General features: G+C 44.9%; 1 protein-coding gene across 1 annotated transcript in view; it reads left to right on the forward strand.

The window, feature by feature from the left end:
* The window catches only part of RFC3 (replication factor C subunit 3), a 132,364-nt gene extending 110,765 nt beyond the window's left edge, over positions 1–21,599 (forward strand). Inside the window, exons 4-10 of the mRNA XM_056858348.1 lie at positions 1,395–1,462; positions 3,548–3,645; positions 4,511–4,692; positions 6,216–6,352; positions 6,445–6,543; positions 10,298–10,367; positions 21,340–21,599. Of these exons, the coding sequence (XP_056714326.1) occupies positions 1,395–1,462; positions 3,548–3,645; positions 4,511–4,692; positions 6,216–6,352; positions 6,445–6,543; positions 10,298–10,367; positions 21,340–21,531 (846 nt within the window). The 3' untranslated portion in view covers positions 21,532–21,599. The remainder of the gene's footprint in view (positions 1–1,394; positions 1,463–3,547; positions 3,646–4,510; positions 4,693–6,215; positions 6,353–6,444; positions 6,544–10,297; positions 10,368–21,339) is intronic.
* Positions 21,600–22,060: the final 461 nt, after the last annotated feature.

Genomic DNA, 22,060 nt, shown 5'->3' on the forward strand with positions numbered 1-22,060 from the left:
TAAATATTCAACATTTCAGGCAGAACCCCTGTTTAACAGGGTGCCTGTACAAATGAACATATTATATAAAATATTTTATTGCATACACAGAGTTTATCTTCAGTCATACAGTGAAGATCCTTGTGCTGTGGTGGCAGCAGCTGCAGAAGCATTTTTTAAAAAAAATTCAGCACAGCTAATCAGATCTCCAGTGGCCATACAGAAGGCCTGCTGGGCAATGGCCCTACCCACTTTTTAAAAACACTTGATGGGGCACCAGGAAAGGTGTCCATGGGTGCTATCGTGCCCACAGACACCATGTTAAGGAACTCAGGCTCAGTAAATGTGTTTCATTATCCCAAAATTTCAAAAGCAATCATACAAAGTAGCAAAATGCTATTAGTATAGGCATAGAAGGGGGTGTAAATATTGCCACTTTGTAACAAATTAGGACAGAATGATGATGATTCAGTGTTTTCCTTAAGGAATCTCTGATTGACTTGAACTAGGTGAGATCTGTAATTACCATCAGGGTAAAGGTATGCTATGATGTCTTACATGTAAAGAGTTTTTTGATGTAACATGTAGTGTTCTAATTATTAGTGCCAAAAATTGGAAGTGAAACAAATGATGATTAAACTGACAGTACATTAAGAGGTTGTATCTGACTTATGAGAATATGGAAGCACAGTGATTTGCTCCATCCTTGGTGTTGTGAATGCAATAGTTGCTTCAGGAGTGGGGAAAAATACAGCCAACTTTATATTACTACATCATGCTCCACTAACTTTCCAGTGGACAACTCTGATTATGGACTTACTAAAGAGACTGGGGAGAGTCTGTAGCTCCCTGGTAGAGCATCTACTCAGCAGGTAGAAGGTTCCAATTTTAATCCCTGGCATCTCCAGTTAAAGGATAGTAGGTGATGTGAAAGACCTTGACCTGAGACCTTGGAGAAGCATTGCCAGTCTGCATAGACATGGTGATCTTCATGGACCGATTGTCTGATTTCAGTACAGGGCAGCTTCATGACTTCACTTCTAGACTTTGTTTACATTCTGGCTCCACTTCATCTTTTTAGCCCTTGCATTTGTTACAATTTCATGCGTTCCTCTATCCTACCTTTCTCTTCCTGCTGCTTTAGGGTTCTTGAATTTGGGATTTCTTCTCTAGTGTTCTTTTTCTGCACTCCAATATACTTGTTCTCCTTTCATAGTGTGTGTATCTCTGTCTCAATGATTTTCTTGCGTATTGACTTGATGCTGCTAAATCCTTAAACTATTACAATCTCTTTCATTTTGGGTGGGTGGCAGTGAATTCTGTACTCTTCCTATGGGAATGCCCAGTGATTTCTGTTAAGTCTTTCAAGCATTGACCTGCAAAGTTTAATTGTATTTCATATTTTTACATTTCAGGCACCTTCTAAAAAGAAAATTGAAATTAGTACTATTGCAAGCAACTATCATCTTGAAGTTAATGCGAGGTAACTCACAATAACAAGGAATACTTGTTTGTATTAATACAGACTGTAGGAAAGATAGAATTCTGTATTTACAGACTAAGTTTAAAAAACAAAAAGCAAAACCCATCTTCAAGAAATATTCTTTGGACAGGGAAGAATTTTTCAAAAGAACAGAAACTTTTGGATTAATACAGTTTCTTTGCAAGAAGATATTGCTGGTTGGATTTGAAAATAAAGACTTCTGTAGTATAACTTAAAGTACAGTCTTTTGAAAGTGTTTTGGGGTATAAGCTTTTGAGAGTCAAAGCATATACCCCAAAATTCTTGTTGGTCTATAACAGCCCATTCTTGAGAATTGGGCTGAAAGTGGAGTGGAGGTGGCGTGACTCTGCTGCCAGCATAAGTGCCCTCTTATCACGGAATAAGAGGCACTTATGCTGGCAGCAGGGGCAGTTCTGTTGGTGCCTGGGCGCTGTGGAGTGGCAGAATGCTCCTCTGAGGCCGCACTCTCTCCGGGACCTGAAGCCTGGAAGAGAAATGTGGTGCCGATGAGTGGAGGGCATTCTTAGGGGCAGAGCTGACTGTAGTCAGCTTTGTATGCCCCTCCAGCTCAGGAACGCTGCCTCCAGCAACAGCGTTGCTGCGCCAGGTTTTTCTTGGCGCACTATCACTGTTTTCATTGGGATATTTCCCCCATTTTCACTTTTTCATTTTTTAAAAGGAGTTCCTTAGCCTTGCAGCAGCCGGGAAGCCTTCGGAGGCACCGCGGCAGAACCTCGTCCACGCCGACCCGGCCGCTGCAAGGCTCATCAATGAACTGTGTGGTGTGACTGAACTTGGATCTAGCTGCTCCACTGCAGACCAGCACAGCTACCCTCTGTAACTATTGAAAGATTGAATCTCCACTTGTGGTTCTGCAGCTTGTCAAGCTACCGTGCCCCAATGTGGAGTTACGCAGACACACTCGTTAGTAATTTTAAATGAAAATCCAAGACTTCTCCTAGTCAGTTCACGTGGCCTGTGTTCCCAGATCAAATATTCCCATCTAGGAACTCTGTTCTCATGTTGAAAAAAGGACGCTTTGAGCCAGCTAATGATGCTGTTATATTTTCTTCCCTGAGATGGGAGTGCCAACAGCTGTCTTGCATGGCTGTTGGGCCTCAGACATCTTGGGCTTCTGTTTCTGTGTGGTTTCTAGACTTAACTAGAAACTGCTTAGATCCATTTCCTGCACACACACAAAATGTTTCCACCAAAGAGCTAAAATCCAGCGATAACATGCTGTAACAATTTGATCTTTCTTAGACAGAATATATAATGCTCACGATTTTTAACCTGAAAGACAAAATGTTGGCAAAGGCAGCCTTAAAGTCTATATTTTGTTTCATCTTTAGTATATGCTCTCAATGTTTTTATGGGTCTTAATGTTTAAGTTTGAAACTGGTTGGTATAGATACTAGTTTTACTCCAGTGTGGCCTTGCAGATTAGGGAGATTTATGTACCCAGGGACATTTGTGAGCACAGATATTCCTTGTTTTATTTATGCAACTATTTATAGCCTGCCTTTCTTCCTATCACTGATGGCCCAGAGCAGGTTACAATGTGCTCTGGTGTTACTGACAGCTCTTTGTGTGTGTAAAGTGCCGACACGTCGCGGCCAACTTATGGCAACCTCATGGGATTTTCAAGGCAAGAGGCTAACAGAGGTGGTTTGCCAGTACCTTCCTCTGCATAGCAATGCTGGTATTCCTTGGTGGTCTCCCATCCAAATACTAAGCAGGGCTGACCCTGGTTAGGTTCCGGGATCTGACAAGATCAGGCTATACCATGCTGCTTTCCCCTTTGACAGCTCTGCATATACACCCTGTTATGTATAGAGCTTTCCTTTGCACAGCAAAGCTAAGAAGTTTATACTTACAAGGGAGGTCCATGTATGCATTTGTGATCCCTGTGGGGTAGTTCCATACAGGGCCCTGTAGACAGTAGTTGAAGTCCTGTGCACTCTTAGAGGAGAATAAACCACATTGAAACTGCCGAGATTTATTTCTAAAAAAATTGTAATTGTGGAGACAAAAACCTAGTGTTTGTGTCTGAACTTTCTTTAGTGATGCAGGAAACAATGACCGGGTGGTGATTCAGGAATTATTGAAGACCGTAGCACAATCGCAGCAACTTGAGACAAGCACTCAGCGAGATTTTAAAGGTCTGTAAATGAAATCCACACTTGGATTTAAAAAAGAAGTCTCTAAATGGGTGTCACAAGACCAAACGTGTCCTTGGTCTTGGTTCACTCTCACATTCATATTCTCCAACTCCTTTTGTATCCTGTTTAGAGATGTAAAACTTCCAGAAATTTTGAAGATGTGGAGGGAAAAAACTGGGTAGAGCTGGGCTTATCTTGTACACTTGTGTGATAGCTACACAAGTCACACTGCCTTATACTCCATTCTGACCCAGACTGAGATGTGGAAGCCGCTTCCATCCTTTACTACTAGGGAGTCTGTTTGAATAGTCTTAACTACCTGGTGAGGCTGATCACACAGGTTTTCCTGCAGTTCTTACTTTCCCCTGTGTGAGGGTGCCTGACAGAAAGGAAAGATGCATGTGAGTGGGCCTGTATCCTTTCGGTTGGAGTACCTCCATAGACTGCCCAGCAGGATGAGATTGTATCGTGAAATGGAGACCCATAATGCTAATTATGTTTAAGAGGACCTCAGTGGAAGAAACCAGAGTGGAAAGAAATTTTTCCTGGTGGTGGAAAGTGCTGTCAAGTCACAGCGGACTTAAGATGGACCCACAGGGTTTTCAAGGCAAGAGACAAACACAAGTAGTTTGCCATTGCCTGCCTCTGTGTAGCAATCCTGGACTTCCTTGGTGGGCTCCATCCAGGTACTAACCGGAGCAGACCCTGCTTAGCTTCTGAGATCTGATGAAGTCAAGCTAGCATTGGCCATCCAGGTCAGGAAAGTTTTCCTCCTCCTGGTTCATTGTATTCAGCTTCAGCTAGAAGTTTTATTAAAGTTCAGTGTGCATCTAGCATCATGAAAGAAAACTTTGTTTGGTTTTAGTGGTGCTGTTGACGGAAGTGGACAAACTTACCAAAGATGCCCAGCATGCATTGCGACGAACCATGGAGAAGTATATGGCCACCTGTAGATTAATTCTGTGCTGCAATTCCACATCGAAAGTCATTGCACCTATCAGAAGCAGGTGCTTAGCAGTGCGAGTGCCTGCCCCTAGCATCGAAGAGGTGGGATTTGACCCATGTGAACTAATTATCCTGTGTAGTTTAAGCAGCTATGTTATTAATATATAAAAATTTTCCAACACATTTTAATCCTTGTTTTAGGACTGTTGGTTCAATGTCTTTATTTTTTTGTTCCCAAGCTTTTTTGTCTAAGAGTGTCCAAACATACCAGAGCCAGTGTGATGTAGTGATTAAGAGTGGTGGTTTGGAGCGGTGGACTCTGATCTGGAGGATTGGGTTTGATTCCCCACTCCTCCACATGAGCGGTGGAGGCTAATATGGTGAACCGGTTTGGTTTCCCCACTCCTACAGATGAAGCCAGCTGGGTGACCTTGGGCTAGTCACAGCTCTCTTAGAGCTCTCTCAGCTCCACCTACATCACAGGGTGTCTGTTGTGGGGAGAGGAAGGGAAGGTGATTGTAAGCCGGTTTGATTCTTCCTTAAATGGTAGAGAAAGTCTTCATATAAAAACCAACTGTTCTTCAGAGTCTACACAGCACTTTTCTAAGAGCTGAGGAAACTTCATATACACATTTAGTAATTTTTACAACCTTGTAAAATGGCATATAGGTGCTCATATTACAGTTTATTTATTTATTTACTGTAATTACCTCATTTATTTACTTCATTTATTTATTTACCCCGCCTTTCTCTCCAGTGGGTATCCAAGCAGCTTGCATTATTCTGCTCTTTTATTCTCACAACTACCCTGGGAAATAGGTTAGGCTGGGAGTATGTGACTAGCCCCAGGTCACCAGCCAAACTTCTGTGGCAGTGTGGGGATTCGAACCGGGGTCTGCCAGATCCTGTTCTGACACTTAACCACTGCACCAGATTGGCTCAAAGGAGGCTGGTGGGGATTTTGCATAAGTGTCACCAGTTGAATTCATAGCTGAGCTTAGATTTGGATCTAATGCTTGGAGGTCACATTTGATATTGTTAAGCATCATCAAAGCCTTAAGTGAAGCTTCTACGTTTTTATGCATGTGAAAGCTAATGTTGGTAAATTCTAGGCCAGACTGCACAGTGGTCTCTGGATGCGTGCTGACATTACGGCACTTAACCAGCTCTGTAATCATTAGTTACTAGCAACAGGTGCCAAACCTGTGCAATCTGTGACTGATAGCACAGTGCCATTTTGGCAATGTCTCTTCTGCCTGAAGGCGCAGGGAGTAATTGCTGTTGCTGTTTGTCTGTGACCCAGGAGGCAATAGGAAGGGACAGTTCCCTGTGCCCTGCACTCCTGTATGGAGTATGGAAAAACATGCACAGGAATGACCATGTTGGTGCCACTTCTTCTCTAGTGCCCAGGGCTTCTGGTCCAAGGCAACTGGTTCGGGCAGGCGAAAAAGAGGGAACAAATGACTGAAACATGCTACCTCATAATCAGTGGTCAGTTGTTCCCTGTGTGCTTTCCAATTGACAAGATTGTCTTCCCTATAGCCATCCCTGGAGAAAGATGCTTGAGTCATTGTAGAACACTGTGCCATCATTCCAAACCATTCACTGTCTTGTTGAACTTCTAGATCTGCAGTGTATTGTCCAGTGTATGTAAGAAGGAGGGTCTGGTTCTTCCTCCAGAACTGGCTCGGAGGATTGCAGAAAAGTCTGGGAGAAACCTCCGAAAGGCCCTTCTGATGTGCGAGGCTTGCAGAGTCCAGCAGTAAGTCTAGGACACCAAACTGTTCCAGGGTAAAGGTTTTGGGTTTTTCCCACTTCGTTTTAAGCAAATCCAATGAGTACAATTTTTCGTAGGTGTCCTTTCACTCCTGATCAAGACATTTCTGAGGCCGACTGGGTGGTGTACCTGAGAGAGACGGCGAATGCCATCGTCAGCCAGCAGACTCCCCAGAGGTAGGTGGCCACATTGGGCTGCAGATGCAAACTGCCGCTAATGCAGTGTAAAATATGATACAGCTTTCTGACTGTAACCATGAACACATGAAGCTGTCTTATACTGAATCGGACCCTTGGTCCATCAAAGTCAATACTGTCTACTCAGACCGGCAGTAGCTCTCCAAGGTCTCAGGCAGGGGTCTCAGGATGGTGCTGCTGCACTAGTCTTGTTTGTGGCTTCCTAGAGGCACCTGGTTGGCCACTGTGTGAACAGACTGCTGGACTTGATGGGCCTTGGTCTGATCCAGCAGGGCCTTATGTTCTTATGTCTTTCACATCACCTCCTACTTGCTTAGTCCCTTTAACTGGAGATGCCAGGGATTGAACCTGGGACCTTCTTTATGCCAAGCAGATGCTCCACCACTGAGCTATGGCCCTTCAACCATGTGTTGTGGTACTTTAGTGCCGTTGTCTGTTAGAATGTCTAGATCAGAGGTTCCCAAACTGTGCTCCAAGGAGCACTTGGTGCTCCGCAAACGTCTCCTAGTGCTCCATGAAGAGATTGGAAAGAAAAATACTACTGTCACTCGGTTTCATATATAGGTGCTAGGTGAAAATTAGTGCTCCGTGACGAATTTCTCCTGAAAAGTGCTCCATGTCTCAAAAAGTTTGGAAAACTCTTATCTGGACTATGCTTCTAGGAACTGGACTTAAAGCCTATAGGGGATGGTTGCATTAGAATTCTAGTATTAAGTCTTGGGAGACCCAGTGTGGTGTCGTGGTTAAATTGTTGGACTAGGATCCCAGTGGTTAAAGTGTTGGACTGGGACCTGGGTTCAAATCCCCACTCGCGCCCTGGAAGCTTGCTGGGTCACACACTCTTATCTCTGATCATTGCTAGTACTTGTAAGGGAGACTTCCGAGGAATATCAGGGTTGTGACGTAGAGCCAGGCAACGGCAAACCACCTGCAACCATCTATTGCCTTGAAAACCCATACAGGGTCACCGTAAGTCAGCTGTGACTTGATGGGGGAAAAAAAAGTCTTGTTCATGAAGTCGTGTTTCGCGCTTTACCTTGCCACTGTGTAATTGTTTTCAAGCTGTATACTTTAAGCAGCTGTCCAGTTTTCTAAATTCTTCGCGGGGGTGGGTAGGTAACTGGATCACTGTGCATAGTTTGTGTGAAAGTCAGGAGGGTGCGAGCCCTCAGCGAATGCACGGGGATGGGCAGTTGTGAATTTTGCTCCTTTGCAGGGTGGCATCTGCAGGAGGCCCTGCTCCGATGAGCGAAACTGTCATGTTGAAGCATTTGGTGGGGGGGGGGTGACCCCGCAGATATGAGGGATCAAGGGCATGAAGGGCTTTGGGGCTTATGAAATGTAGTAGGTAAAAACCATTATTGAAAGTTCCCGTTGGTGTCTACAATGTTGTAAGATCTTGTGTTTAACCAAGCTATTGCAGGCCAGACTTGCTTGTTTAGTTCAATGGGGTTGTTCCAGCTGGAATGGATGAGGGCAGCTTCGTGTTTGTGTGTGTGCAGTGCTATAACAACCCTCCCTTTTTTTTTCCACTTAGGAAGAGCAGTGGTGTTAGCACTAATTCATCGCTGTCCTAATGCCATTATGGCTGCCAAACATTTGCCTGGCTTTTGATTCAGTGTGTTGGCAAAAATATAATGACAGCATGTCGCAGTGAATTTTGGAGTATTTTGCTCTTTGCTGCTATGAAATGGATGATATTTTTAGTCATGTGTTCTGCTGCGGATCTCTTCAAAACTTCATAATGGGCATCTGTTATTTTCCAACATTGTCTCGGTTGTAAATGTCCGAATCTAGAAATGAGTCAAAGCGATTGAGTTTTTTGAACAAGAATTACCTTGTTTATGCATCTTATATATTTAGGGAACCTTTATACTATCTTTGTCTGCAACATGCAGAATCAAAATGGAACAGGGGAAAGGGACAAAATCCCCCTCTCCTGTCTCTTCTGTCTGCAGAGCTGCACTGGTGGAAGTGGCAGAAATTGCAGCTTTTATTTCCTTCCCACTCCTCGCTGCAGCCTCCCAGCCTATAAGGCTACACGAGTCCCACGATCCACAGGAGCAAGCGTTTCCTGGGTTTGGAAAAGGCTGATGGGGTGGAGGGGGATGTGGGAAAGGTCTATGATCGTCAGCACCTTCCTCTGGTGACTTGTGGGATCCAACCCTTTGACTAGTATTGTTTCCTTTAGTTATGTATTGTTCCCTTTAGTTATGGGAGGGGCTGTGGCTCAGTGGTAGTGCATCTGCTTGGCATGCAGAAGGTCCCAGGTTCAATCCCCGGCATCTCCAGTTAAAGGGACTAGGCAAGCAGGTGATGTGAAAGACCTCTGCCTGAGACCCTGGAGAGCCGCTGGCAGTCTGAGTAGACAATACTGACTTTGATGGACCGAGGGTCTGATCCAGTATAAGGCAGCTTCATGTGTTCATGTTTTTGAAACAAAGCATTTTTGGGGAAAGTGAATTCTTGAAGAGAAAGATACAGCAGTGGACCCCTTCCCTCAATCATTGGTATGTAGAATTCAAGACACAAAAGTCTTTCCCTGTTGCCAGCAAGATAATTCCCTGCTTATTACCAGCAGGAGACAAATATCGTGCTAGCAAGACTTGCTGATGGCTGCTGCAGCTGATTTCCTGGCTGTCAAACAAACACTTTGGGACTCCTTGTATTAGGCCTGGTTGTGCAAGCGAAACTTGTCACTACTTTGTTGTTGCTTAGGAATTGCAGAGCATTCCCTGTTTGATCACAGGCTGAAGCTGAAAGAAAAACGGCTGCTTAAACAATAGAATCACAGTAGCGTTGGCTTTTAAAAAAAAACAGAAATCACAATCTGTCACTTTATGCTCTCAATCTTAAAAGATGCTTTTCAGGATTTAAAAAAAACACAAAAAAACCCCAAGCAACTCAGGTGCTACAAAATTGAATGAGCTGACATCTCAAACATTTCTTAAATTGAATTTCCAAAATGTTGTAAGAACAAAACCACTGTGATTCTCTCCCCCCCCCCCCCCGCCTGGAAGTTTTGAAACATTAAATTAAGTTCATTTGGATTTCCAGCACTTTTAATAGCACATGTACAGGAATCTGAATAAAAGTAATGACTGCCTTAAAAACAACCACCTTGGGATGTAGAAGATGTATTTGTGGCATTGGGTTGAAATCAAGATGCTCAGCTTAACGGCTGCTTGATTGTATAATCACTTACAGATTTTATTTTGTGTCTCTCTAGCTATTCATAATGTCAGCATATTCTTGACATCTTTTATTATTTCTTCCCTAATCCTTATTGATGTATAGTGATTTACAAGCCACTTCAACTAAGATGAGCTGTTGAGATGTTAATTTATTCATCTGTGGTGTTTCTGCTGTGAAGGCCTAAGTGTGTGTGGAAATGATTGAAAGATGCAGGACGTGAGTCACTTTAGCACTGATAGTTTTGTGGCAGTTAGCATTTTTAACATCGTGTAAAAGGAATGGGAGAAAAATAAATGAATTGCATCTAATGTTCTCAAATCTGAATCTTTTTGACTGTAGTTGAAATTATAGCTGCTACGTTTTAATTAATGTCAGTTTAAGCAGAATTCAAAAAGCAGCTTCTTAAAGGCTGTTAGCAATAAAAAAGCCCCAGTGACAAAAATTAAAATAAAAAAATTAGCCCACCGTTCTCTGCTAAGCAGACTTTTATTTAAACTTAACACCTCAAATAATTCTTTAATCATTTTTATTCCAATAGGTTGCTGGAAATTCGTGGGCGACTTTATGAACTCTTAACCCATTGCATTCCTCCAGAGATTATAATAAAGGTAACTCAGTAAAGATTCTTAATTGATTTGGTAATTGAGGCCAGGAATAAATGGCCCCAGGAAAATATGGTTATGGATTAAAATTATAAGACACTTCAGGAGCCATTCTGGCTGAAAATTAATAATATTTCTTTTTTAAAAACTATGGTTTGCCATAGCCCAGGCTAGCCTGATCTTACAGAACTTAGAAGCTAAGTAGGGTCGACGCTCGCAAATATTTGGATGGGAGACCTCCAAGGAATACCAGGGTCACTATTCAGAGGCAGGTAATGGCAAACCATCTCTGAACGTCTCTTGCCTTGAAAATCCTTTGGGATCGCCATAAGTTTGATGTGACAACAGCAAAAAAAAAAGGGTTGCCATATTGTCTGAACTGATAAGCCTTAGTTATTAGAAGGTGTTACTCCACCTTCAGAGGCTGCTGACCTATGGAGATGAGTATGAATTTACAAATGTGGCTGGCCAGAAAACCAAACCAGCTCTAAACAGTGGTTTGCCTGTTGAGGTTAGGTTCTAAATCGTGGCTTGAAGTGATGCCTAACTAGAGCCTGAATGTTTACTATATGAAACATCGGCAATTGAGTACATTTAGATCTGGCAGACAGTGTTGAGTTCTGCCTGAATGACACTTATCAGTATAAGGAAACAAACAAACTTGGGTTAAATTAGTTCTGTTTCAACTAAAGACAAATTCAATGAGTGTTGAATGGCCATTGTGGAAAATGAAGGGAGCATGCTTACGGTTCAAGATCACCAAGGAAGGGTTCTCAGAAAAGAAAAAACATCATGCAAAAAGATGCAGAATTTCATTGACACTCCCGTTTGTGTTGAACTCACACAGGTGTATAGTTGTTGCTGGTGTACCACCTAAGGTTTAGGATGAGGCAGATCAAGAAAAAGGATTAAAGGCATGTTCACATCTACCCAGTTAGCTGCCTCCTCACTGTAGGAACCCCAAGGCTATAATTGAGATAGAATCTGAACACTGCAGGTTTTACACGTCCCTAATTTTTAAACCTTTCTGTTAATGATTCTGAACTGTGGGCATATATGTGTTTGCAGGACCATATAATGCCAGAACTGACATTGTTAGTGGACTACATGCTGGGAGATGAGACAGGAAGCATACCAAATTACTATTTGTTTCTTTATTAGAAAAAATATTTTATTAACAATTTCAAAGTAAACAAACATACAAACACATACATCATTCACACCGTTTATACTCCTTTGGGGAGTTTACATCTCCTTTTATACCTTAATTTTAAGTCACATTTTATATCCTTCTAACTATATGATAAATTCTACGAAATGATAAACAATAGTCCTTATATCTAACAATCTATCCTTTCCATTTAGCATAATCAAAATAGCATTCCCATTTCTTTTGAATTTCTTCCATCGTCTTGTCTTTTATCAAGTTGGTCAATCTGGCCATCAATCTGTTAGGTTTCTTTGTACACATTGGTTTTGGATCCATTGGAGTGCTTTCTGGTATACAAGGGGAGGGGAAATTTTTGCCGATTCCACCCTCCCATAGCAGACCAACTCTCCCCTACACACTGTTCCTTCCCTCTCCCACACTATTTCTGGGGGCAATTCGGGCTGCCACAGGAGGGGGAAGGCAGTGAAATCACACAGTGAGATCCATTTATCCCACCACAGGCACAGATCGTGAAAAGATGGTGGCTAACCCAGCTTGTTAGTATGGCGTATTGTAAGTTTTTTAGCTATAATTACCTCTTAGAGTAGTTACATGGCTATGTGAAGCTGTTATCTGGTAACTGCTTCTCTTGAAAACAATACATAATTTATTGGACTTTAGAAAACCGAGCGACCTTGAGATTTTGAGAGACGAGCCACGAGCTCCAAAGACGCTAGCAATGGAGAACTGTTAATTAATGCTGCCGCAGGCGGTTTGTGACTCCAATTTACTGTGAATTATTGTGAGCCTTGCTGCTAAGATTTTTTTGAAGTAGCATGTTGATACAACATTTTATAATGGGTAAAAAAGGTGGCCATACCTCCCAAAACTCAAACATTTATCCACCTCAAAAACAAGCAAAACCCAGAGAAAATACAGCCCTCGATCAATGCTTAAAGGAACAATCTCCGAGAGATGAGTTGTTACAAAGTAACAGATTTACCAGTCTTGTTTCTGATGTTCCTGCTCCTTCAAGTTCTTCAAGTGATAACATCTTTTTGTTAGACTTGGACACTGCTTTGGGAAAAGTAACTGATAAACATTTTTCCATTAACAACATAGAAGGTGTACAGCAAGATAAAACAGACTACCAATTACTGGCTGAGCAGTGTGTTTTAATTGCAGATGCAATACAACAATTTTTTAACCAGCTTAAAATAATTGGAAAAAAACTTGAAGATCTTATTCTACATGTCCAAGAGGATTCAAAGAAAGAGAAGATTAGAACTAGAAATGAACAAAAAAGCCCAGTACTCCACTTTAACAATGTGGCTAAATATGTGCTACAGCCAAACCAAATTGTCTTGATTATATTTCCATTTAGAGGACATAGACCGGACTGGAACTTCAGGAGAGCAGTGAGAAAGCATCTAAGCTATATTTTGCAGTTGCCATTAAAGACTATTTATCTAATCAAAGTTTACCATCTCCCAAGTAAATATGATGAAAAACGGAGCCTTGATTACCGTATATACCCGTGTATAAGCCGACCCGCGTATAAGCCGAGGTGCCTAATTTCTCCCCAAAAATGGGGAAAAATTAGGCACCCGCGTATAAGCCGAGGGTCGGCTTATAACCTCTCCCCCCGCCACAGACTTACCTGACCAGGCTCCCGGGAGCAAGCAGCGCGGCCCTGGTGGCGGCGGTGGTGCACCCGGCAGGGGCCGGAGCAGCCTCCCTGCAGTTGCAGGAGGCCGCCCCAAGCCGCTCCCGGCCCCAGGAAGCGGCGGCACGGCCGGGCGGGGGCCGGGGCGGCCTCTGCGCCGCCGCAGGAGGCCGCCCCAGGCCCCAGGAAGCGGTGGCGCGGCCGGGCGGGGGCCAGGGCGGCCTCTGCGCCGCCGCAGGAGGCCGCCCCAGGCCCCAGGAAGCGGTGGCGCGGCCGGGCGGGGGCCGGGGCGGCCTCTGCGCCGCCCCAGGAAGCGGCGGCGCGGCCGGGCGGGGGCCGGGGCAGCCTCTGCGCCGCCGCAGGAGGCCGCTCCCGGCGGCAGGAAACGACGCGGGCCCAGCGGCGGTGGCGGCGGTAAGTTCTCCCCTCCCTCCTCCCTCCCTCCCCCCTCTACCGTATTGACCCGCGTATAAGCCGAGGCCGGCTTTTTCAGCCCTTTTTTTGGGCTGAAAAACTCGGCTTATACGCGAGTATATACGGTACTTACCGTGAAGGCTCCTTCTCTCCTGAGGCGAAGGTGTCTTGATTTGTGGGTTATTTCCTTCCATTATTAGGGTAGGCAGGACCTAATTTTTACAACTTCCTGTCTGCCCTTGGCGGGAAATAGCCTGCAAAAACTCAGTTACAGTCTTGCCTAGCTAATCTGACAGGAATCCAAAACATACTTAATAACATGAAACATGAGCAAAACAGTGGAACGTCACCACACTGGAACATAAACAGACTGAAGGGTTAAACCCTGCGGACTTAGCTGCAAACTTCTTCATAATTAAACTGTTCCCCCCTTTTCCGAACTAAAGTGAGGGTAATAAACCAGGAAGGTTTGCCTCGCTAAATGCCCATGGTGGGCAAGACGCCTTCGCCTCAGGAGAGAAGGAGCCTTCATGGTAAGTAATCAAGGCTCCGTTCTCCACTGAGGCTCTGGCATCTTGATTTGTGGGACCTACAAGAGCTCCCATAAGGGTGGGTTATGAACCTTCCTCTGCTACCTGCTGCAACACCCTGCGGCCGAAGGCCGCCTGTGCAGATGCCCAGGTATTCACTCTGTAATGTTTGATGAAGGTGGATACTGAAGCCCAAGTGGCTGCCCGACAAATTTACTCCACTGGTGCCTGTCTGTCAAATGCAGCTGAGGTGGCTGCACTGCGGAGGGAATGGGCTGTGATGCCCTCTGGAGTGGGAGAACCTGAAGCCTTGTATGCCTCAACAATACAGAGTTTTAGGGTGCGACTGATTGTCACGGCTGACATTCGTTGACCTTTAGAGGGGTTACAGACTCCAACAAACATGAAGTCAGTCTTTCTGAAGTCGGAAGTTATATCTATGAAAATGCGAATTGCTCTTAAGTCCAATGTATGCCATGCATGCTCCTTTGGACAGGAGGGCCTAGGACAAAAGGACGGGAGGTTAATGTCCTGCGACCTATGGAAAGGTGAATTGACCTTTGGGGTAAAGGTGGGATCAGGGATTAGGACCACCTTGTCCTTGTGGAATGTACAGAGGCCCTTGCGAATGGACAGGGCCCTGAGTTTGAACCTTCATGAGGAGGTGTTTAAGGGACACAGAGCGTAGGGGTTCGAACGGTGACTTGGTCAACGCGTTGAGTACCAGGTTAAGGCTCCAAGAAGGGAACCGGTGAGTAACAGGTGGCTGAGTCTGGGCCACTCCCCTTAAGAAGGTGACTATGTGTTGATGCCTTGAGGTGGGATTACCGTCTATAATGGGGATAATGGTAGCTAGTGCGGCGACCTGTCTCTTTAATGTGGACGCGGATAGCTTGAGAGCTAGTCCCTCCTGAAGGAACTCCAGGATCTTATGCACCCTTGGCTGAAGTGGATCGACTTTCTTCCTACTAGTCCATCGGACAAAAGCTTTCCATGAAGTGTTGTAGATCTGCCTGGTGGACGGTATACGTGCCTCAATGATGGTAGACACTACCTCCTCAGAGAACCCCCTATCTCTTAGTGCTCTCCTGTCAAGAGCCAGGTGGTCAAACAGAACCAATGAGGATCTGCGTGAACCAGTTGACCCTGATGGAGAGTGCCCCATTGTACTGGTATTCTCCATGGTGTCTGAGATGACAGTTGGCAAAATGTCGCAAACCAGGGGCGACGAGGCCAAAATGGAGCCACTAGAATGACTGCTGCTCTTTCCTCCCTGATTTTCCGTAGAACCCTTGGTAGGGGAGGGAAGGCGTAGAGCAGGCCTGGTGGCCATGGGCTTGTCAGGGCGTCTGTTCCCTCCGCTGCTGAGTGCAGGTATCTTGAATAAAACCTTGGCACCTTGCAGTTTTCTACAGAGGCGAATAGATCTACAGAGGGAATGTCAAATCTTGAAGTAGTTTGCCAAAAAACTTCCTGTTCCAAGGACCATTTCCCTTCATCTGCGAACTGCCGGCTTAGTGCGTCCGCTCGAATATTGAGAGCGCCCCTGACATGTTCTGCCCGTATTGACTGGATGTTGGTCTGTGCCCAGGTGAATATGAGAATGGCTTCCCGATGGAGAGAGGAAGACCGTGACACCCCCCCCCCCCGCTTGTTCAGGTAGGCCTTGGCTGCCGTGTTGTCCGTTCTGATTAATATGTGGTGACCTTGAACAAATGGAGAGAAAACCAGAAGTGCTAGTCTCACTGCCCTCAACTCTAATAGGTTGATGTGAGAAGTTTTCTCCGCTGTGGATCACTGACCCTGAGTTGTGTGGGTCAAGCAGGTGGCTCCCCAACCCTCTAGGCTTGCATCTGATGTAGTCTGTATGGGTTCCTCGTGAATGTACTGAGTGGAGCGTTGAAGGTTTTGGCGACGAGACCACCACTTGAGGCTTCTCCTTGTCTCGAGAGAGACTGAGATTGGTCTGTCTCTTTTTCTTGCAATGTCTGAGTGAAAGAGTCGAATCTGTCCCTGCAAAGTTCTGGCGTGGAAGCGAGCCCAGGGTACCACTGCTATACACGCCACCATTAGCCCCAGGAGCCTCGCCAATGCCATAAGTCTGGATGTTCTTGACTTGGCTACCCTTGTGACCAAATCGATAATCTTTTGTATTCTGATCTGAGGAAGAGACAGAGAATTGGTACGTGAGTCTGTGTACGCCTAAATGAATCATGGTCTGTGATGGGATCAGGGAACTTTTGCTGAAATTGATAAGGTATCCGTGATGGTGTAGCGTCTGTATCACTCTTGCTGTGTGTGAGAGGGATTGTTGTTTTGACTGGGCGCAGATCAGGATGTCGTCCAGGTATGGGTGGACCTGAATCCCTTCCTGTCTGTGTGTGGCAATGATAGTAACAAGGATCTTCGTGAAGACCCTTGGTGCGGAGGCCAACCTAAATGGGAGGGCCCTGAACTGAAAGTGATGTTGGCCAAATGTGAAATGGAGGAAGCATTTGTGTGTTGGATGGATAGGCACGTGAAGATATGCCTCCGTCAAATCAACGGCCGTCATAAAGGTGTGTGGGAGTAGGGACTGTACTATGGACTTCACTGTCTCCGTACGGAAGTGTTTGCGTGCCATCGTTCTGTTTATGTATTTGAGGTTGAGGATGGCCCTCCAGTCCCCATTTTTCTTGGGGGCCATGAAAAATATGATGTAAGTCCCCTGGCCCCTCTCGGGTGTGGGGATGTGTTCTATTGCCCTGATTGCTATTAGATGCTTTATGGCTGTGAGTGTCCTGTTGTGTTTCTGTAAGTTGACAGGGGTGGGAGACCGAAGGAAACGGTCTCTCGGAAGGGAGGTGAATTCCAGTTTGTAACCCATGGCTATAATTTGCATGACCCAATGATTGGGGTTCGAAAGGGTCCAGTTGTGACTGAAATGCATGAGCCTCCCCCCTACCGGCACCTGATCGGCGTCACTGGGGATTGGGTTTAGTAAACTTGTCCCCCTTTTCTGATCGGGCCTGGTGACCCTGGTAGGCCCCCCCCTCGAAAGGAACGGGAAGGGTTCCGTGAGCCCTGTCTGGATTCTGACCAGTAATGAAAGGGAGTGCTTCCCCCCTGGTAGGGCCGAAAGGACTGGTATGATCCTGTTATGTGCTCCTTTTAAAATTGTTTTGGGAGAGCCTGCTTCTTATCCTTAGTCTCAACTAAGATCTTATCCAATCTCTCCCCAAAAAGTCTACCCTCCTGAATTGGGTAAGCCCTAATTGGGTAAGTCTTTGCTCTGAAATCAGCTGGCCATGCTCTAAGCCAGAGTGCTCTCCTGACCGAGGTAACTGAAGCCATCGACTGAGCCACAAAGGACATTGTGTCAAGGGAGGAGTCGGCCATTAAGGTGAGGGTGTTTAGGACTCTTTCTAGGCCCCCTGTTACCCTATGGTTCTCAGGGGGAACCAGCTGGATGAGTTTCTTCACCCACAAATAAGAAGCTCTCGCAAAAATAGGTTGCACTGGCCTGGATAGCTAACGCAGAGCTCTCATGTGATTTTCGGGTCAATGACTCAGATTTACGGTCCAGCTCATCCTTGAGAGAGCCTAAACCATCTTCTGGTACAAGGCCCGGGGTCTGTAGATCCATCACGGGCGCGTCAACTAACGGAAGCTTGAGTAAACTAATAGCATGAGGAGCCAGCTGGTACAGTTTCTTAATGTTACCCGGAGCCTGTCTGCCAGACAATGGCTTATCCCATTCATCCTTCACAGCTCTTAAAAAGAACTCCGGGAAAGGCACCAGGTTATTGCGTGCTTGTTTCCTCGGAAAACACTCAGCAACTCCCTGCTTTAAGCTGAGCTTCTGAGTTTCAGAGATGGAAGACTCCTCATGTAGGTCTAAGGCCAGTATTGCCTTGGCCAATAAGTCCTGGTAAAGCTCGCCATTGAATAGGCGGTCTGTGGTTCCTTTGGGGCAGGAGACTCTTCCTCAGAGTCGAACTTGCCCTCCTCTCTCTCATCATCCGTGTCGAGGGAGGAGGCATAAGACTCAGACATAGAAGTCTGTTGATTTCCCAAATCCGTTTTAAGGGCTGCCTTAGTGGGCCATTGGGTATTAGAAGAAACCCCCTGGTTGGTACGTCCACCCTCTTCTGTCCCAGTGTTATTGGACTGAGAAGAAGTTTGGGCAATAGAAAGGGAAGGAGACTCACATGGCCCCGGCCAGGGAGCAGTAGGAAGCCTCATTTGAAAAAATTGAAATTGAAAAATTGAAAAAAATTGCCACTGCCTTTGCAAAGCCGTGTTAATCCACATATCCGCCTCCTCTCTGGTAATGTAATCGCCGCCGCCCGCCACTGAAGGGGAGGGGGGAAGTTACCCGCTCCCGACTGGAGAGAAGAATGAGGCTCCTCCACCGCTGAAGAAAACACTGCCAGTGGAGAGTCTGGTCGAGAAAGCTGACATCTTTTGTCCGGTTCTCGTCCCCGCTGGGTTTCTACCGCCGCACTTGCGTTTCCTAGTGCCCTGCAGCTTCGGCGCACTCTGCAGCCTCAGCGCGGTTTTTCACGCCTTTTTTGCTCTCAGCTGAGCGGCGGCAGTTTCCTTGCCTTGCAAGGAATCCGTCGGTTCCCCGCTCCCCGAGGGATCGCTATTGCGACTGCTGGGTGTTCCGGAGTCCTTTGGGGCGGATTGGACCAGCCCCAGTTGATAATCTGCCATCGAGAGTAGGTCATCCTCTTGATCTAAAATGGCGTCCGCCATTTCTAAATCCCCGGGGGACTAAGTCCGGGAACAATAGACCAGGACAAAAACGACAGAGAGGGACCACAGGGCAGGAACAAATAAGGAAAGGATCACTTACAGTCAAGGAACGACAAACAGTCAAACAGTAACAGACAATCCTAAGGAATCTATTCCTAAGTAAAGATCAAGCACCAAGAAGTGCTTGAAGCCTGCTTCCCCTATGAGGCAGGACGGAACTGAGTTTTTGCAGGCTATTTCCTGCCAAGGGCAGACAGGAAGTTGTAAAAATTAGGTCCTGCCTACCCTGATGATGGAAGGAAATAACCCACAAATCAAGACACCTGAGCCTCAGTGGAGAAAGATTATCTGAAGAAGTGAGCTATGGCTCACGAAAGCTCATACCCTACCAGAAAATATTTTTGTTAGTCTTTAAGGTGCTACTGGACTCTTGCCCTTTTTGACTACTGCAAACAGACTAACACGGCTACCCACTGTGGAGAAAGATTGAAACTAAGCTTCAACTCTAAGACAATTCCAGCTATTATTAACAAAAGAAGAGGGTTTTTGTTGATGAGACTATTAAACCTCTGTTATTCTTGCCGAGAGCTCCCATTAAAATGACTCAAGAAAGCCAAACTGAAGATCTTTTCCCAAAGACTTCTTCAATGGACACATGCTTATCAGAGAAACTCCCATATGAAGAAGATGTGATTACTTCCCTCAATAAGTCTCCTCCAAATGAACATTACTCTGCAGTTAATCCAGCTGTGGCAGATAATCGTGGAGAAAGTCCTCAACATCAACCAGAGGCCTCACACGAGGAGCTATATAATAAGGAACTGGAGTTCATGGAAGAGTCTCAGGAGGAGATGAGGATGTTATCGGAGCACATTCAAAAGCATACAAGTCAGCGGTCAAAAACATATCTCCTCCTAGTAGCATAATAGAAATTTTTTGCTACCGATTCAATTGTATTCCTATTCTGTGTTACAATAAGTTTGCGGACTTTGGCAGAATCCGATTGCCCTCAAGCAATTGCAAAATAGACTGTAGAAGAGTAACTCGAAGATCATTATAAAATTTACAGTATAATAAAACATGTTCATTATCCTCTATCTTGTTCATCCCACATGGACACAATCTTTCTGTATAATCAAATCTCTCATATAGCACCCTAGAGGGGTGAACATTAAAACGAACGAGCACATATGCCCTACGTAAGGGCGGGTCGATCAGGCAAGAAAAATATTCGGGAAGCGTGGACTCGGGTGAAAAACCGCAAAGCATTGGGGAGCAGCACCAGAAGCAAGGCTTTTCAGTTCTTGTAACTCAATATCATTCAGAAGCAGTTCAATGATTTTCATCTTAACCTTAAGCGCGACTTATTAGAAACAAGTGCTGCAATAGAAACTACATAAGAATATTATATAAGATCGTTGATCAACTTATGGATAGTTGGTTGGATGCATCATTGCTGTTGGTTATCCTCTAGACTAGAGAGCTATTAAGCACTTTTATGAAGATGAGGGATTGGTTCAGTTCTAGTCTCTAGCTCGTCTCTGGGCAGTTGTGTTATTTGTGGGAGAGTGTCCACCTCCCCCCCCTTAAATTTGGGGGCTTTGGTCCACAGATTGTCACAGATGAGTTATATAGGTGAAATATTTCCACTGCCTACAAAGCAGTTCAGGATCTTTTTAATTATTTTAAACTGTTATTGGTTTTATTTTAATCCTCAATTTTAATTTATGTACTGGATTTTAGTCACTTGATTTTCACGTTATTTATTAAGGGTTGGCATGGGGAAGGAACATATCTCTGAAATAACTTTTATCTGATAGGAACATACATCCCCCTCTCAATACCATGACTTTGAAGTTGTTCCTTCACCCATCAACAGCTACTTTCTCCCTCAGTAGAGCAATATTTTTTTTAAAAAAAATCACACACAGTGGATAGAAATCCTTTCTGTCCACTGAAACATTCTTCTGGATCCTAGTCAATTCCGTGCTGAGATCCTAGTGCATTAAGTAAAACTATGGTCTTGTCCATTGGTGACTGTGCATTTTAGTGATCCCATTCAGGATTACTTGACCATCTGAAAGGTGCTTTATATACTAAATACCTTTGTAGGTGTGGTTAAGCCCTGAACTGGATAGCCCCATGCTAGCCTGATCTCATCAGATCTTAGAAGCTAAGCAGGGTCAGCCCTGGCAAGAATTTGGATGGGAGACCTTCAAGGAATACCAGGAGGCAGGCAGTGGCAAACCACCTCTGAACGTCTCTTGCCCTGAAAACCCTACAGGGTTGCCATAAGTCAGCTGTGACTTGACAGCAAAAAAAGTGTGGTTAAAAATAGCTCATGTGAATACTCTTGTTCCTTGATATTAGAAACTGTCGTTTGACAGGATGGCTTCATGGATCTGAAAGGCAGGTCTTCTTAAAAAAAAACACCCAAACAAAGCTTTATTAAATATTGCTGTGCGTTACTTATTTTAGGGGCTTCTGTCTGAACTCCTCAACAACTGTGATGGACAACTGAAAGGGGAAGTTGCTCAGATGGCAGCCTTCTACGAACACCGACTGCAGCTGGGCAGCAAATCCATTTATCACCTGGAGGCATTTGTGGCCAAGTTTATGGCCCTCTATAAGAAGTTTATGGAAGATGGACTGGAAGCCATGGTGTTCTGATATGTTAATTGCTGAGCGTCACATGGTTTAGGATATTGACAAATTCTGCTAAGCTGTACAACCCACAGGTCACATGTATCTTTTTATTTAACAATAAAATGTTTTTAAAATGCCAAGTTTTAAAATTACTGAAATGTCACCCCGTGTTCTTTAAAGCAGTGCTACTACTTCTGAGAAGCAAGAACTCAGTGTTTTTGACACACTCATCTTCTTGGCATTGCACCAGGGACAGGATCCGAGTTTGTATTGCAAAACAGCGCTTGTACTCCACACATTGGATCTTGTGAATGCTTTCTGCTAACCCTGGAGCCTTCCACTGGCAGGGAAACATCTTACGCTGGAGGAAGGCTGTTGGTGCTAGAGGAGGGCTGTGCTTTAGCAGAACAGATTCACATCATCCAATCCAATGTCTGTTTTGTTTTTCAGTCCTTCGTTAAGTGCTCCTATTTAGCTCTAATCTGGTGAGTTTGAATCCCTGGAGTTTTCAGATAAGCTCTGTTCAGTAACTTCCATGGTGGGCAAAATTTGT

Source organism: Euleptes europaea, chromosome 12, assembly GCF_029931775.1.
Source record: "Euleptes europaea isolate rEulEur1 chromosome 12, rEulEur1.hap1, whole genome shotgun sequence".
Taxonomy (NCBI): domain Eukaryota; kingdom Metazoa; phylum Chordata; class Lepidosauria; order Squamata; family Sphaerodactylidae; genus Euleptes; species Euleptes europaea.